Source organism: Alternaria incomplexa, assembly GCF_024043165.1.
Source record: "Alternaria incomplexa strain BMP 0042 chromosome Unknown scaffold_3, whole genome shotgun sequence".
In the NCBI taxonomy this organism is placed as follows: Eukaryota; Fungi; Ascomycota; class Dothideomycetes; order Pleosporales; family Pleosporaceae; genus Alternaria; species Alternaria incomplexa.
The window spans coordinates 1,605,378-1,618,350 of record NW_026249852.1 but is presented as its reverse complement, the minus strand read 5'-3'; the positions used below and the strand labels follow the sequence as shown (position 1 = coordinate 1,618,350).

Genomic DNA, 12,973 nt, shown 5'->3' with positions numbered 1-12,973 from the left:
CGGTTCCTTCCCTACTCAACATTTATTATTATCCTCTACCATACCTCCATCTCACTGTCGGTAACCTTTCCGTCATCATCTTTGCGCTTTTCAAGCTCTCCTTTTTAGCATTATTTTACGCCATGCTATGTCACTTTTGCGAAAATCTTGTTTTTGTACCCGTTGGCGAAGTCAGCGTGCAGGATGCCGATTGGTTAACTGACCCAGACTTCGTCCGCGATCCAGTCACGGAACTTGTAAGCGTGCATCAGCCTTCGAGAGAAGCGTTAGAACTCTCGGCCGGTCAAGGATGTCGAGTTTGCGCCATGTTCTGGTTTCAACTATTTTACGACGCCGGGGCTGCTCATGCGCGTCGCGACAACGACCCCGAAGTTGCACCTATTCTACTCTGTATGAAGTCCCTGTGGGACAAGGATTTTGAACTGCAAGATCATTTCCACCACGAAATGAAGCTGCGCTATGGAGAACGATTAACTTCACTCGGGATACACAAGCCTGTCTCTGGTATAACGGATGAACATGTATGATAAGCCTAGCTGACACGGGGTGCAGACAAAGTAAGCACCATGCTCGATCTCTCCTGCGTTCTCTCTTCACGCCCTGAAGAGCAACATAATCCCATCGGTTCAGCACTCGACAATCATACAGGATCCGACTACAACATGGATTTGATAAAGACATGGATCCAACACTGTCAAAAGGGGCACCACTGTTGTAACACAGAAGTTTCGTTGCAAATGCTACCGTTACTACCCACCCGGGTGATCGAAATCGAAACTGATGGCCAAGCTCGTATCACGGAGACCAAGGGAATGAGATCAGAGTACCTAACTCTGAGTTACTGCTGGGGGCAAGGAAAGAGAATGCTATCTACCCTAGGCGCTGGCTCATATGAACGTTTCAAACAAAAGTTACCACTCGATGATACAATGCCCAAAACCTTTAGAGAGGCTATTCAGGTTACCAGGTCTCTTGGATATCGTTACTTATGGATAGATGCTCTTTGCATCATACAAGATGATCTTGAAGACGTGGGGAATGAAATGGCTAAGATGGGGGGCATATACCGACATTCGACGTTGACGATATTCGCAGCGAATGGTCCAGACACAGATTCAGGTCTTTTCTCTAAACGCGACGCCCGGGGCAGCAAATCCTGTAACGTTCGTATAACTCTAAAACAGAACAGCGACTTGATGCAAAAATGCACATCGATCCAGGTTTTTGGCCTGAATCGTGGCAGTGCTCTGCAAACAAGAGGATGGGTTCTTCAAGAGGAGGTGTTGTCAGGACGCTTACTGACTTTTGATACTAACGCAGTCAGATGGTCTTGCGTGACGACATTCGCGCGCGAAAACGCTCCGTGTATGTCAACGTTTAGTGATCAGGAAGAAGCCGTTAGAAACATGTGTTATCAAACCAACAACGCGATGCGGCTGATAGTAAGACGTCCAGACATCTTCAACAAGCTCCCGACTTCATCGTACGAAAACAGACGAGATAATCACTTCGATGTATGGAACGATATGGTTGCCCACTACACTCGGAGGGCTTTAAGTGTTGATTCCGATAAGCTGCTTGCAGTTGCAGGTTTGGCAAGTCTTATGGGGAAACATTATCATCTAACCTATGTCATGGGTTTGTGGAAAGAAGATTTGCAAGTTGGATTATGCTGGTGGGTTGCTTCGCGGAATGATATGTTTCGCAGGGATGGTCCAAGGTCCATCACCGAGAACTTTCCTGGTTACCTTGCGCCGACTTGGTCCTGGGCCGCTGCACATGGTATGTGTGTGGATTTCTTCAAGCCTCGCCTAGATCGCCTTCCAGAAGAAGAAATACAAGTCGTCGATGTGGACATTTCATATCTACCAGGAGCGCCGAAAACTTTCGGCTACATCGAATCCGCTAAACTGTCTATCTGTACCAAAATGCGGCGGATATTTCTGGCACCGCGTCAAGCGAGTTTGAAACAAAACGACCGCCCTGTAGTTGACGAGGACACACGCACTTTGTGTGTTGATGCGTTCGACACACCCACGAGGTCCTTCGTCGGTAGTGTCTACCTAGATGCGGTGAAAGTATACGAGGATATCTTCAAACGCTATTCGGGTAGCCGACTGCCCACAAAGATTCAGTCAGCTCCGAAAGGTCCTGCTAGTGAAACTGTTCGCACCCATCAACTCTCGTCCGATGGATATGAAGCTTGGTGCGTGCCCTGTCTCGTGCAGAAAGACGAGGACGAGTACCGTGAGATGATATATCTCGTCTTGACCCCACTCAATGCTGGTAGGCGGGAGTATCGAAGAATTGGTTTGATGATCCTCCAACGCAGTGAATGCAAAAGTTTCATGGCAGGCAAGGATATAAATGAAGACTGCGAAATAATCCATATCCTCTGAACACGACGGGCATATCAGAACGATGGCTGACACCGCTACTTTCACGTCAGGCGTACAATTCACAATTGGCACAACAACTATCATCGATAGGAATGAATGGTCGTCATATCCAATCGACTCATACACTGCGCCATCGCCCCTAGTCATCCCACCCCGTCCTCGCCTTAATAGCATCCGCCGCCTTCTCCGCAATAGCATAAACCGTCGTACAAAGATGCGTGGCCGGCAAATACGGAACAATACTCGCATCCACGACACTCAGCTTCCCAACGCCATAAACCTTCAAATCCGTTCCTACAACACCACCAAGCTCTTCCGGAAGCATCGACGCCGTACCCGCCATATGAACGAACGTCGGATCCATCGTGCTGCGCAGATACCCTTCGATCGCATCATCGCTCGCAACATTAGATCCAGGCGAAAGTTCAACGGCGCCGAGAGCAGCGAAAGAAGATAGCGTGTTGAAGCGGCGTGAGAAGCGCGCCATTTGCACGGCGAATTTGATGTCCAGGGGGTTGGAGAAGGTGCGCCAGTCGACCAGTGGGCCTGATGCAGGATCAGCTGGGTTGATGTTCACGGTGCCGCGACTCAAAGGGCGCATTATCGCAGCGTTTCCTATGGGCCCTTCTGCAAAGGTGAATTCAAAGGCTGCAGCGTCATCGCGTGCGAGGTATTCGGCTGTGATGTTGTGTATGGCTTTGGCGCCTGCAATGAGCGTCTCGTCATATTGAGCTGGGAGGTAGGGAGTTGGATCTTGAGCCGCGACAGCATCGACGAGGGCCTGCCAACCTTCTGGGTCGACAGTCTTGAGAGGTAGGAAAGCAGCTTGGTTGCCTCGCGATGTCGTGAGAGGGCCTTCGCGAGACTGAGTATACTCTTTCTCCGCTTCGGCGTAGAAGGTCTGGTTCGTGGCTAGGGCTCCAGCGGTGGGGAAATATGGGTTGGTCGTCCAGTTCCAAACACTGCCTCCAAAGGGATGGTCTTGGAAGTTCGCACCTACACCAGGAAAATGCTTCTTGACAGCGATACCAGCCTTCTCAAGAACACTTTTTGGACCAACACCGCTGCGCTGCAACAACCACGGCGTCCAGATCGCACCTGCCGCAACTATGACCTCCTTCCTCGCCTTCACAACACTCTTGCCCGCGCCTCCCACCTTTACCATACTCACACCCTCAGCTTCCAACTCCCCACCCTCCTTGAAAAAAAATCTCAGTAGCCTGATACCCCGTCAAAAGATGATAATTCCCCCTCTTCGCATACGGTTCATAATGCGCCGTCCTAGCATAACTCCTCGTCCTCAACACAGGATCCAACGCACTCGGCGCCATAATACTACCAATCGCATCTCCCGCCGCCGCTTCCTTCGGCTTCTCCAAACCAATCTCCTTCCACGCATTCCACAAGCGGTTTTGACCGGGGAACTGGTACGGCGGGAATGAAACCTGTATTTCGCCGTGTCCGCCATACGCCGCATCCACATCCCACGTATAGTTATACTTCTCCGCTACGTCTTCAGTCGGCGGTGTAAAGGTAACAGATCTCTTGAAATACGGAAGCAGGTCTTTGAAGCCCCAGCCTTTGTTTCCGAGGGCTTCCCACGCATCGTAGTCGGCTTCGCTGCCGCGGTCAAAGAACATGCCGTTTACGGCACTGCTGCCACCTACTATTGCGGCTGCGAGAGGGCTCGTGGTGTCGTTGTTGAGGCCGGGATTGGGGACGGGGGTGAAGTTGAAGTAGCGTTCGGGGGTTGGGGCGAAGCTTAGGGTGTTGGCTGGGACGAGGATGCTGGGGTCGTTGACGAGGTTGCCGTATTCGATTACGAGGACGGTGTCTGTGTGGGATGTTAGGATGAGAGGGTATGGGGCTGAGATAGGGGGTAACGACTTACGCTTTCCGTTTTCTGTTAGTCTGTTTGCGACTGTGAGGCCGGACGTGCCTCCTCCCACGATGATGTAGTCGTATGTTTGATTGAGCGGTGCGGTGATGTGTATAGCAGAGACACCTGCTGCCGCGAAAATGCTAACGAGCAGTTGAAGGAATGAAGACACCATCTTGGCTACAATTTGACCTTGACCAATTCATCTCTTCTTTTCAGGCGAGGTCGTTTATATACCCATCCAGACCTACATACCGACCCCGTTCCACAACGCACACCAGCCCATCTCAGCAAACCCATCTGCATCATGCACATCCAAATCATCCATACAAGCTCTAATCCTCTTCTACTCCAGAAACGAAAAGCCAACCAAACTTACAAGACCCCAAACGCACCTCCAATGCATCCCACACGGCCTATACCCGCCGAACGCTGCTTCAACGCACCACCCCTACCTTCCCTTACATAAACCCCTCACATCTCACCTTCCACATCGGATCTACATCCGATCCTCCAAGAAAGATGAGCCGCCATCGCCCCACAATCTAGACGGACGGGTATTCTGCCGTGCGATCCAGAGCCGCGGACGGTCTCCACAGTACATGCAGGAACAGGGTTACTGAGGTATTTTACATTAAGGCGCGGAGGCGGGTAAATCGGTAAACGAGCCTCGCTTGTATGTATGCATGTATGTAAGATGGCGGATCTGTAGTGCCGCGGAGGAAGGAGCGTGTCGATGGAGAATGTCAATGGGGTGTTTGATCGTCACTGATATCACATTCCTCAAGAAAGATGTTCAGAATGTCTTCAACGTCCATTGACTAGCAACCACTCAATATCTATACTAATACCCGCAACTCCTCGCTCTCTGCCTTCTCCCTCCTCCTCTCTATCTTGCGGCATGATGATGTTACAAACAGCAGAAAGAAAAAGATAACCGGAAACCCATCCAGCCATCCACTAACAAATCGCACAATCAAAAACTCCCAATGATGCAAATCTCCCGCTCATCCGTTTTTTCTGTAATGCGCTCGAGAACCAAGAAAGGGTTTGTTTCGTCCTCGGGGTATCGTAAAATGCCTTAAAGTACGCTCTGTATGGGCGGGGCGGGCAATATAACAAACAAGCAAAAAACGCCGCGCAATGCACAATTTCTCTCCCTCTTTGGTCCCAAATATCGAAGAATTACAATGAAAAGAAAAAAGCAAGAAGAAAAGTGTAAAGTTGAGTTTGTTCTCGAAGATGTTGTTGTTGTTGATGAAGTTCGTTGGTTTCAAATGTCGAGTCCCCTCCTCATCCACGCCAAACTCGTAAGTGCTGATGCTGAAATAGTAGGGTGCGTCTAACGTCTCCTCTTGGTATCTCCATGGGCTTGATCCTGAGGATCGCGACCCCTCTTGCGTGCTTCATCCCCTTGGCTGCTTCCTCCGCCGCCACCACGGCTCCTCCGATCCGAGCGTCCTTCTTCCCTAGCGCCTGAAGAGCGTCCGTCGTCACGGGAGCCACGCTCGCGTCTGCTGCTTTCGCGAGGCTCGCGTCCTGATCTCGGTTCGCCGTCTCGTTCGCCGCGTTCGCGACGGCTGCTTTCTCGGTTGCTGCCGTGTTTCTCGCGGCCGCGGTCGGAGCCACGTTCGCCTTCTGCGCGTTCAGAAGGGGCAGTGCGGCTGCTTCGCTCTTCGGGATGGCGGCCTGATCGATCGGGTGAGCGCTCGCGGCCTGACCGGTGCCGATGGCTGCGAGATTCTGAACGGCCTTCTTCTTGTGGAGCGCCCTCCATCCTGCTCGGTACATCGTCGTTTCGACTGCTCCTCGGGTGCTGGTTGGGCGTTGAATCAAGCGAGGGCGGTGGCATTGGGCTCGTCATGTCTGATCCGTCCATTGGGCCGTTGGCGCGAGTAGCACCGCGACCACGCACCGGAGGGTTGGAATGAGGTGCATTGCGTTCGCTTGATCGATCGGCAGGTGCGTTTCCAGTCAATACGTTGTTGATGGCACGTAGTGGGTTACCGGCATTCCTAGGTCCTCCAGGGCCTGTGGGAGGTCGCGGACCAACTGGTGATGATGGGATAGGACCTTGAGGAGCGCGACCTCCGTTACGCGGACCGCTTGGAGCATTCGGCATGTTGGTCTGAAGTGGTGGCCCGCTTGGTGCTCTACCCTCGATGTGTGCCAGCCTACTAGGATGGATGCCTGCTGGTAGTGATGCTGCGGGGCCGGTGGGTGCACTCGGTGTTGAAGGCTGCGATGTTCGATCGCTGCGTGGGCCAGATGGCGGCGCCGGCTCTGCAGGCTGGTTCAGCCGGCCATAGTTGGGGTCTTGTGCCCGTGGTCCAGGTGTAGGCTGGAACATCTCCCGCGAGGCCCGGGATGTTGCAGCGGCTTCGTTGCGACCACCACGCGGACCGGTTGGAGCACTGGCTCCTGGATCCTCACGGTGGTTTCGCCCACTAGAGGGTGGCATCTGAGGACGCTCATCCCGAGGATCCCGTGGCGCATCATTCCGGCCATGATATCCAGGAGGCGGGCGCTCTTCAAGTCGACGATCATCAACACGTCTATCATCGCTATGACGTGGCGAGTTCAAACGAGAATCTCGCTCGCCACGGTTGTCGCGGTCAGGCCTCGGTGGTCCATGTCTGCCATGCTCTGCTTGATTGATCAAGGCAGCACGCGCTGGGTTGACTGTCGGTTCTTCTTTGGCTGCGACTGGCACCGGTGGGAGTCGCGAAGATCTGTCGTTCTGTTCCGCAGCATACGGGGCGTTGACTGGGGGACCATCTCGGCGGTATTCGTTGGCCAATGACGAAGTAGACGGCATCCTGCGAGGCTCCGTCGATGCAGGCGCAGGATAACCTCGGGGATCAGAACGCTCACGTGAATCCCGCGCATCGTAAGGGTCTCTTGGATCCCATGTGGGCGGTCGTACCGCAGGAGCTCGCCCATCTCGCGGAGGTGCTCGCATAGCCCGCTCATCGTAATCGTAATCGCGTTCTCTGCCAGACCATTCGCGATGCTCGGCCGCTGGAGGCATCCTCTCGGGTGTTCTGCCACCAGGTAGCGGTCGCCCACCGCGCCGACCTGGCGACGCCTCACGCTGGCGTGCAGCATCTGCCGTACGATCTAGTCGACCATATTCGGCTGGGGGACCCCGACTGTCATATCGACCATGCGCGGCCTCTGGCGTACGGTCGACCATTGGGCGTTCCGATGGTCGTGTCCTCGGTTGCGAGTCTGGTCGTGTTGGCAGTGCGTGCGTTCTACCGACTGGGGTGTTGTGACCAGGCGTGTTTCTGTTATCTGGTCGCAGGGGAACAGACGATGGATGCATTGGAGGGCCCTTGATTGGAGGCCTGCCAGAACCTGTCTCCGGTTGTGATGGCGTGGAAGGCCTACTGTCGGAGGCTTTCGGCGTTGGCCTGAATGGTTCTCTATCTCTCGAAGGCGCAGGGGTTGTGCTATCATGCTTCGACCTGTCGTTGGACTCACGTAGTGGGGTACCGTTTCTGGAAGATGTCGATCAGTTTCACCGTTGATAATGTGGGCGCAATTTGTCAACTTACGTTTCGGGCTTTGGCTTAAAGGCAGGCGCAGATGCGTCGAGCTTCGTGTCCTGTGGCTGTGGAGTCTTACCCTTCTCCGCAGTCGACTTCTCACTTCCATTTGTCGGAAGTCCAGGGGGCGCCGGTACCTGAGGCGTATTAGTTCGCTGTCGTGGACGTGTCGATGGAGATGAACTCACGTTGCGGAAGACATGGTCCTCCTGCCAGAGCTTCTCCCCTTTGAGGATGGGACCAAGAACAGATTCCAAAGCTCTCTTAAGATCCTGCCTCTCCTCTGCCTCCTTCAAGTGAGCAACCGTCTCCTTCAGCTCGGTGCCCAAACTCTTCACTCTGGGGAAATTGGTACCCAGTGCGTGAAGGACGTTGATGGCGTTACGCATCTGCATATAGTCCCCGCTCTCCAGACATGTCTTGAGCGCAGCCGCGAGAGCCTTATGCCACTTAAACAAGACCATGCAAAACTGATCGTACGTGAAGAAACTTGTCGGGTTCCGTTCTCCGTCGTAGCCTCTGCCGAAGCCAGGAAGGTTCTTCTCTGAACCTTGGGCGCGCTTGACAAAAGCATCGTCTTTGTTCTCCTGCCAAATTTGCAGCTCACGCAGGATGCCACCGAGGAAACGGCCGAAGGACGAGGACTCTGCTTCGGTGTACATGCTGATGATGGACGTAAGTCTATTGGCGTTGAAGAGCATATCCAGTAATCTGCTCATGCGAAATCCTGGCACACCTGAGCTGTGCATGAAAATGAGCATGGAGAACGCATACTGTGCGTCTTCTTGAGATATGCGGCTGCGAGGAATGAAGCAATCCTGGAGCAGAGCGTTGTGCAGGAGGTCACACTGCGGACCCATCATTGGAATACCCTCGAACCATTGGCGCAACTCAACGCGGAGACTATCCTGCGTCGCAGCGTGGTTCTTAGTGACAGTTTGTTGTTCTTCCTTAAGCCTGGCAATGTTCTCCTTGATACTCTTCGTTGCTTCGGAATCAGCTTTGGGTACGTTGGGTCGGTAGCCGCGGCGCTCGGGAACAGGGGCGGGCAGCTGTCGCTCCAAGTTTTCGATCGACTCCTTGTATAGCTGCTTGATGCTCTCCGCATCAGCGACAACGTCTGGCAGAGACAACTGCCAGAAGGTGACGTAGTAGGACAGGCAAGGGTAGTCGCCGAAGGCGTCGGGTAGCTGTTGCTTGAGCTGGCTCGCAAGACCTTCAATCTCCGCGTTTGGTACATCGGCCAAAGATAGCTTATCCGAAGTAGCACCAGTAGATTCTGCAGGCGCGGCGGAGTCTTTCATTTCCACGTCTTCGGTTGCTTTCGATGCCTCTTGCTCTCCGTTGACGGCTGGTGCCTCTTCCACACCACTCATGGCAATATCGCCATTCGTCTGCGCATCGAGGACTAACTTCGAGCGTTGCTCAACCCGGAAGGCATTAGCCTTGGCTGCTATGCTCGTACGAGCGATGGTGAAAGCGACATCTGGCGCGATGTGGTAGTCTGCTATCATCTCCACCAGAGAAGGGAAAACAGCGTCAAAGTCGTCCACAGAGAGGTATGTTCGGAGGAGCTCCATATACTGGAGCATGTCGGAGCGCAACTTGTCGACGGTGAAAAGTACAGGCTTGTCGGGTACATCGAGCTGGTCGTTGCGGTGAATGTACGCCTCTACGTGCTGCGCAAGCGCGATGAGAATTTGTGGTCCCAGACCCGTCTCTTTTAGACATCTGACCAGACGCCTTGCGGATGGAGCAGCCTGGGTACGGTTGTCGGCTAGGCGATACTGCAAGGTGAAAGTGCGGAGCACAGGGCCTGCACAAAGCGCCAAAGCCATCGACTCCGAGACGGATCCGCTAAGGCTGATGCCACCCATGGACTTAACCATCTGCTCGAGAACGTCCAACATGTACAGCTCGCCTTGGGCGTTCAGAAGTTGGTGTGTCGTGAGCTGCAGAATTGGAACAGGATCCATCAAGTTGTATCTTGCGTAAGCTTTGCCGACAAATGTAGCAATGTTCTTCAGCCACGGTGCAGACAGCATACCATCTTCCTGGTTTGACTCTTTATCAGGGCTCAGAAGGTATGTAACCAGCGTCCAGGTCAGGACGTCGTATCCAAGTAAAGTAAGATATCTGCTGCACTCTACCAAAGCAGTGATCATGTTGGGGTAGTTGACCAACTGCTTGACTGTGGTCCTGAAGACGATTCCGGGGCTGGCATACGAGATCTTGGCAATCTTACGACCGTACTCTTTAGTGTTGGTGGCGGAAACGCGACTCAGGGTCTTCCTGGTTTCGACTTCGACTTGCTTGAAAGCTGTCTTGATCACCGGCTTGAGCATTCCGTTGAACCACTGCTGATAGATGGTATACCGAGTGGCTGTATCGAAATGTCTGAACAAATCCCAAGCCTCGTTAATGACTCCAGGATTCCTGCCGGTGAAGGTGATTGCAGGCGCAATGAAGGTCGCTGAAAAGTCGACCCATCGCTTTTGGTTCGCTTCGGAGGGGTTGTCCGCAAGGTTCTTCTTTCCGATACGTATGATCTTGGTCAGGAGAACACTGTCCTTGCCGCACTCTGGTCCCACCAAACCTAGAAGGCTGGTGCAGAGCTTGATCACATCGTCCACCTCTTGGCACACTGGAACGCTGTCGACCCAGTCTTCCCAATAGAACTTGTAATCAATTCCCCCATCTTGATCTTTCTTGTCAGGCTTAGCCCATCGTAGAGTTCGTCGAGGAACGTAATCGCTTGGCCTCATAATACCCCGGTTGCCAGCACCCTTGGTAGCGATGGCGGTTTCTTCGGCTACGGCTGGCCTGGATTCCTCATAAACCTTGCTTAGAGAGTGGTGCGCCAGACGGAAGATGAGGTCCAGCAGTTCAGGGTAAACGTCGAGCATCCAAGGGTGCCGTCCAAGAATGAATAGAGCTTCCGGTAGTGCGCCGATGCACAGTAAACTCTTCAAAAGGGTGAACTTCTGGTCCTTGGGCTCGGGTAGGGCCTTCTTCTTATCGGTGGGTTCGTCAGACTTGGTGGGCGTGGTTCGTGCAGTATCCGATTTGGACCTGCTCTCGGCATCTCTGAGACGAGAAACAGCTGGCGGGCCGGGCGTCTCGTCGGGCAGTGCGCCGGCCATTGTCAGCGCATTGGCGACTGCACCTCGTTCACTGTCTTCCTTCTCTTTCTTGGCCTTGAGGAGCTTATCCTTGTGTGCAGCCATGTCTTCCTCTAGAGGATACAAATGTGGATAGAGATCCAGCATGGAAATGAAGCCAATCTTGATCAGAAGCGCAATCAGATACATGAGGTTCTCGGGGAGTTCGTCGGAGGCATCGCGGACATCGGATGCGTAGAACTGAAGCTTGAAGCCAAGCAGTTGAGCGGCGATGCTGTTTCCTGAGGGAGGGAGTGTCTTGGTCTGCTCCATCCACTCGTCGGCCCATTTCCGAGCTGCCTGCTGATTCGACAGCGTCGCGCCCTCTGCGGGTAATGTCTGGTCCGGCTGCCGGTTGTTCGCAGTGATACGACGGCTTCCAAGCTCAAAGTAGGCCTGGATGCCTGCCCTGTCACCCAACTCGCCAACACGCTGCCAGAATTTGCGATCGCGCGACTCTCGTAGCCGTGATTGTTCATCCTTCTCTTCGTCGGTGTAGTACCACTGTTTCGCATCGGGTCGTGCCCATTGAGGAAGTGTGGGTACTTCGGCCTCGTCCCAAGTAATGTTGTCGAAACCACGTAGCTCGGGCCACCATGCGCTCGTTCGCAACAGCTTGACGAAGAACCTGCCGTGCTTGACAAGAAGGTTGGCAAACACATCCAGTGTCACATCAAGGACTCTTCCAATGTCCAGATCGAATGCGCCAATGAAGGCATTCACTCGTTGCCATGTCTCGGCGACGACTTCTTGTGTAGGCGGTTCGTTGTTCACGGTGGTGAAGTACTCGGTCATGAGCTTTGAGTAGCCCTCGGTCTCTTCGCGTAGGAGGTTGTAGTTGGACTGTCGGTACAGGGCGTGGGTTGCTTTGCGAACGGCCATCTTGGAGAAGCTGTCGCGGACGAGGCCTAGGGACTTCAAGAGGTCATTCTCCAGCTCGGCTCGCATGCGCGCGGGCTCGATGTCGGTTGCGACAAGCATTTGCCGTACGGGCGCGTGTTTGCTTTCATCCTGGGTGAGCGTGCTGAGCGTGCTCAGCGTGTCGAGAAACGTCGATACTGGGTCGAGCTGGTCGTCAGCCGGGGCGGATGTGATGTCGCGAACTATGGATCCCAGTTCACTGGCGTCTAGCAGCTGGTGCATAGACGCCTCGATGATTTCAGTGAATATGACCGAAAGGGTGAGTCTGTCGCCTGCACCCTGGGCAGCCACAGCAGCCGTCACCACGGCGTCGCGTGCCTGGCCATTCCAGTGAGCGACGCGGTCTGGTGTCAGGAACTCATTGCTGGCTGGAACCTCGCGCGGTGTAGAAGGCGTCGAGGGCTGTGACGGAGTGGGCGCCGGCGCAGGAGTGGATGGTGCGGCCTGGGGTTGCCGACTCAATGGGAATGTGTTTGCGGGTGGAGACATGGCAGTCGGCGACGGGTGTGAGACATTTGGACTCTGCGGAACACTCGAGTTGCCGCCGCGTCCATTGTTTCTGCTCCCACGCCTGCCACCGCCGCCGCCGCCGCCGCGCGGGCTGTTGGCTTGCTGCTGCTGGCCGTGCGAGAGTCCGAGGTTCTGGGGGCGATGCGGCGACGGTCGTCCGCTGCGGTCGTCGTCCTGGGAGTAAGTGCGGTCGCCCCGCTTGCGCTTGGGTGGAGGAGGCATGATGGCACCCTCTTACGATCGAGAGACCGGCGCGAAAAGAGAGTCGATGCAATGTGTGGAGAGCATGCGGCGCTGGCTCGCGAATGGGCCGGGGTGTCGGTGATGGATAGGCGCGCGCCGCAGTCGACAATTATTGTAAGGACTGGATGAGGCGGCAGGTTGATGGAGAGTTGGCAGCGCCAAATCGGGGAGTCGCGTTGGGGCGGGCGCGGGTTGATGATGGAGCGTGTCTCGATTTCGTGAGGCTCAAACCCTGGGAGCTCCGACTAGCGCAATGGCTGACGTGAACCCAAGGCTGCAACCGTGCATTCCCCATCCATCCTCCACCAG

The 12,973-nt window shown here is 54.4% G+C and overlaps 2 protein-coding genes across 2 annotated transcripts; both read right to left on the bottom strand.

Moving 5' to 3' along the window:
- Nucleotides 1–2,538: 2,538 nt before the first annotated feature.
- On the bottom strand, nt 2,539–4,453 carry J4E90_002927 (uncharacterized protein; the record flags this gene model as incomplete). The annotated part of the gene is made up of 2 exons (XM_051432501.1): nt 2,539–3,619; nt 3,663–4,453. The coding sequence occupies 2 exons, from the start codon at nt 4,451–4,453 to the stop codon at nt 2,539–2,541; spliced, it is 1,872 nt and encodes a 623-aa protein (XP_051293923.1).
- A 1,167-nt stretch (nt 4,454–5,620) lies between these two features.
- J4E90_002926 (uncharacterized protein) lies at nt 5,621–12,643 on the bottom strand (the record flags this gene model as incomplete). The annotated part of the gene is made up of 3 exons (XM_051432500.1): nt 5,621–7,781; nt 7,839–7,966; nt 8,018–12,643. 3 exons carry the CDS (start codon nt 12,641–12,643, stop codon nt 5,621–5,623), a joined length of 6,915 nt encoding a protein of 2,304 aa, XP_051293922.1.
- Nucleotides 12,644–12,973: the final 330 nt, after the last annotated feature.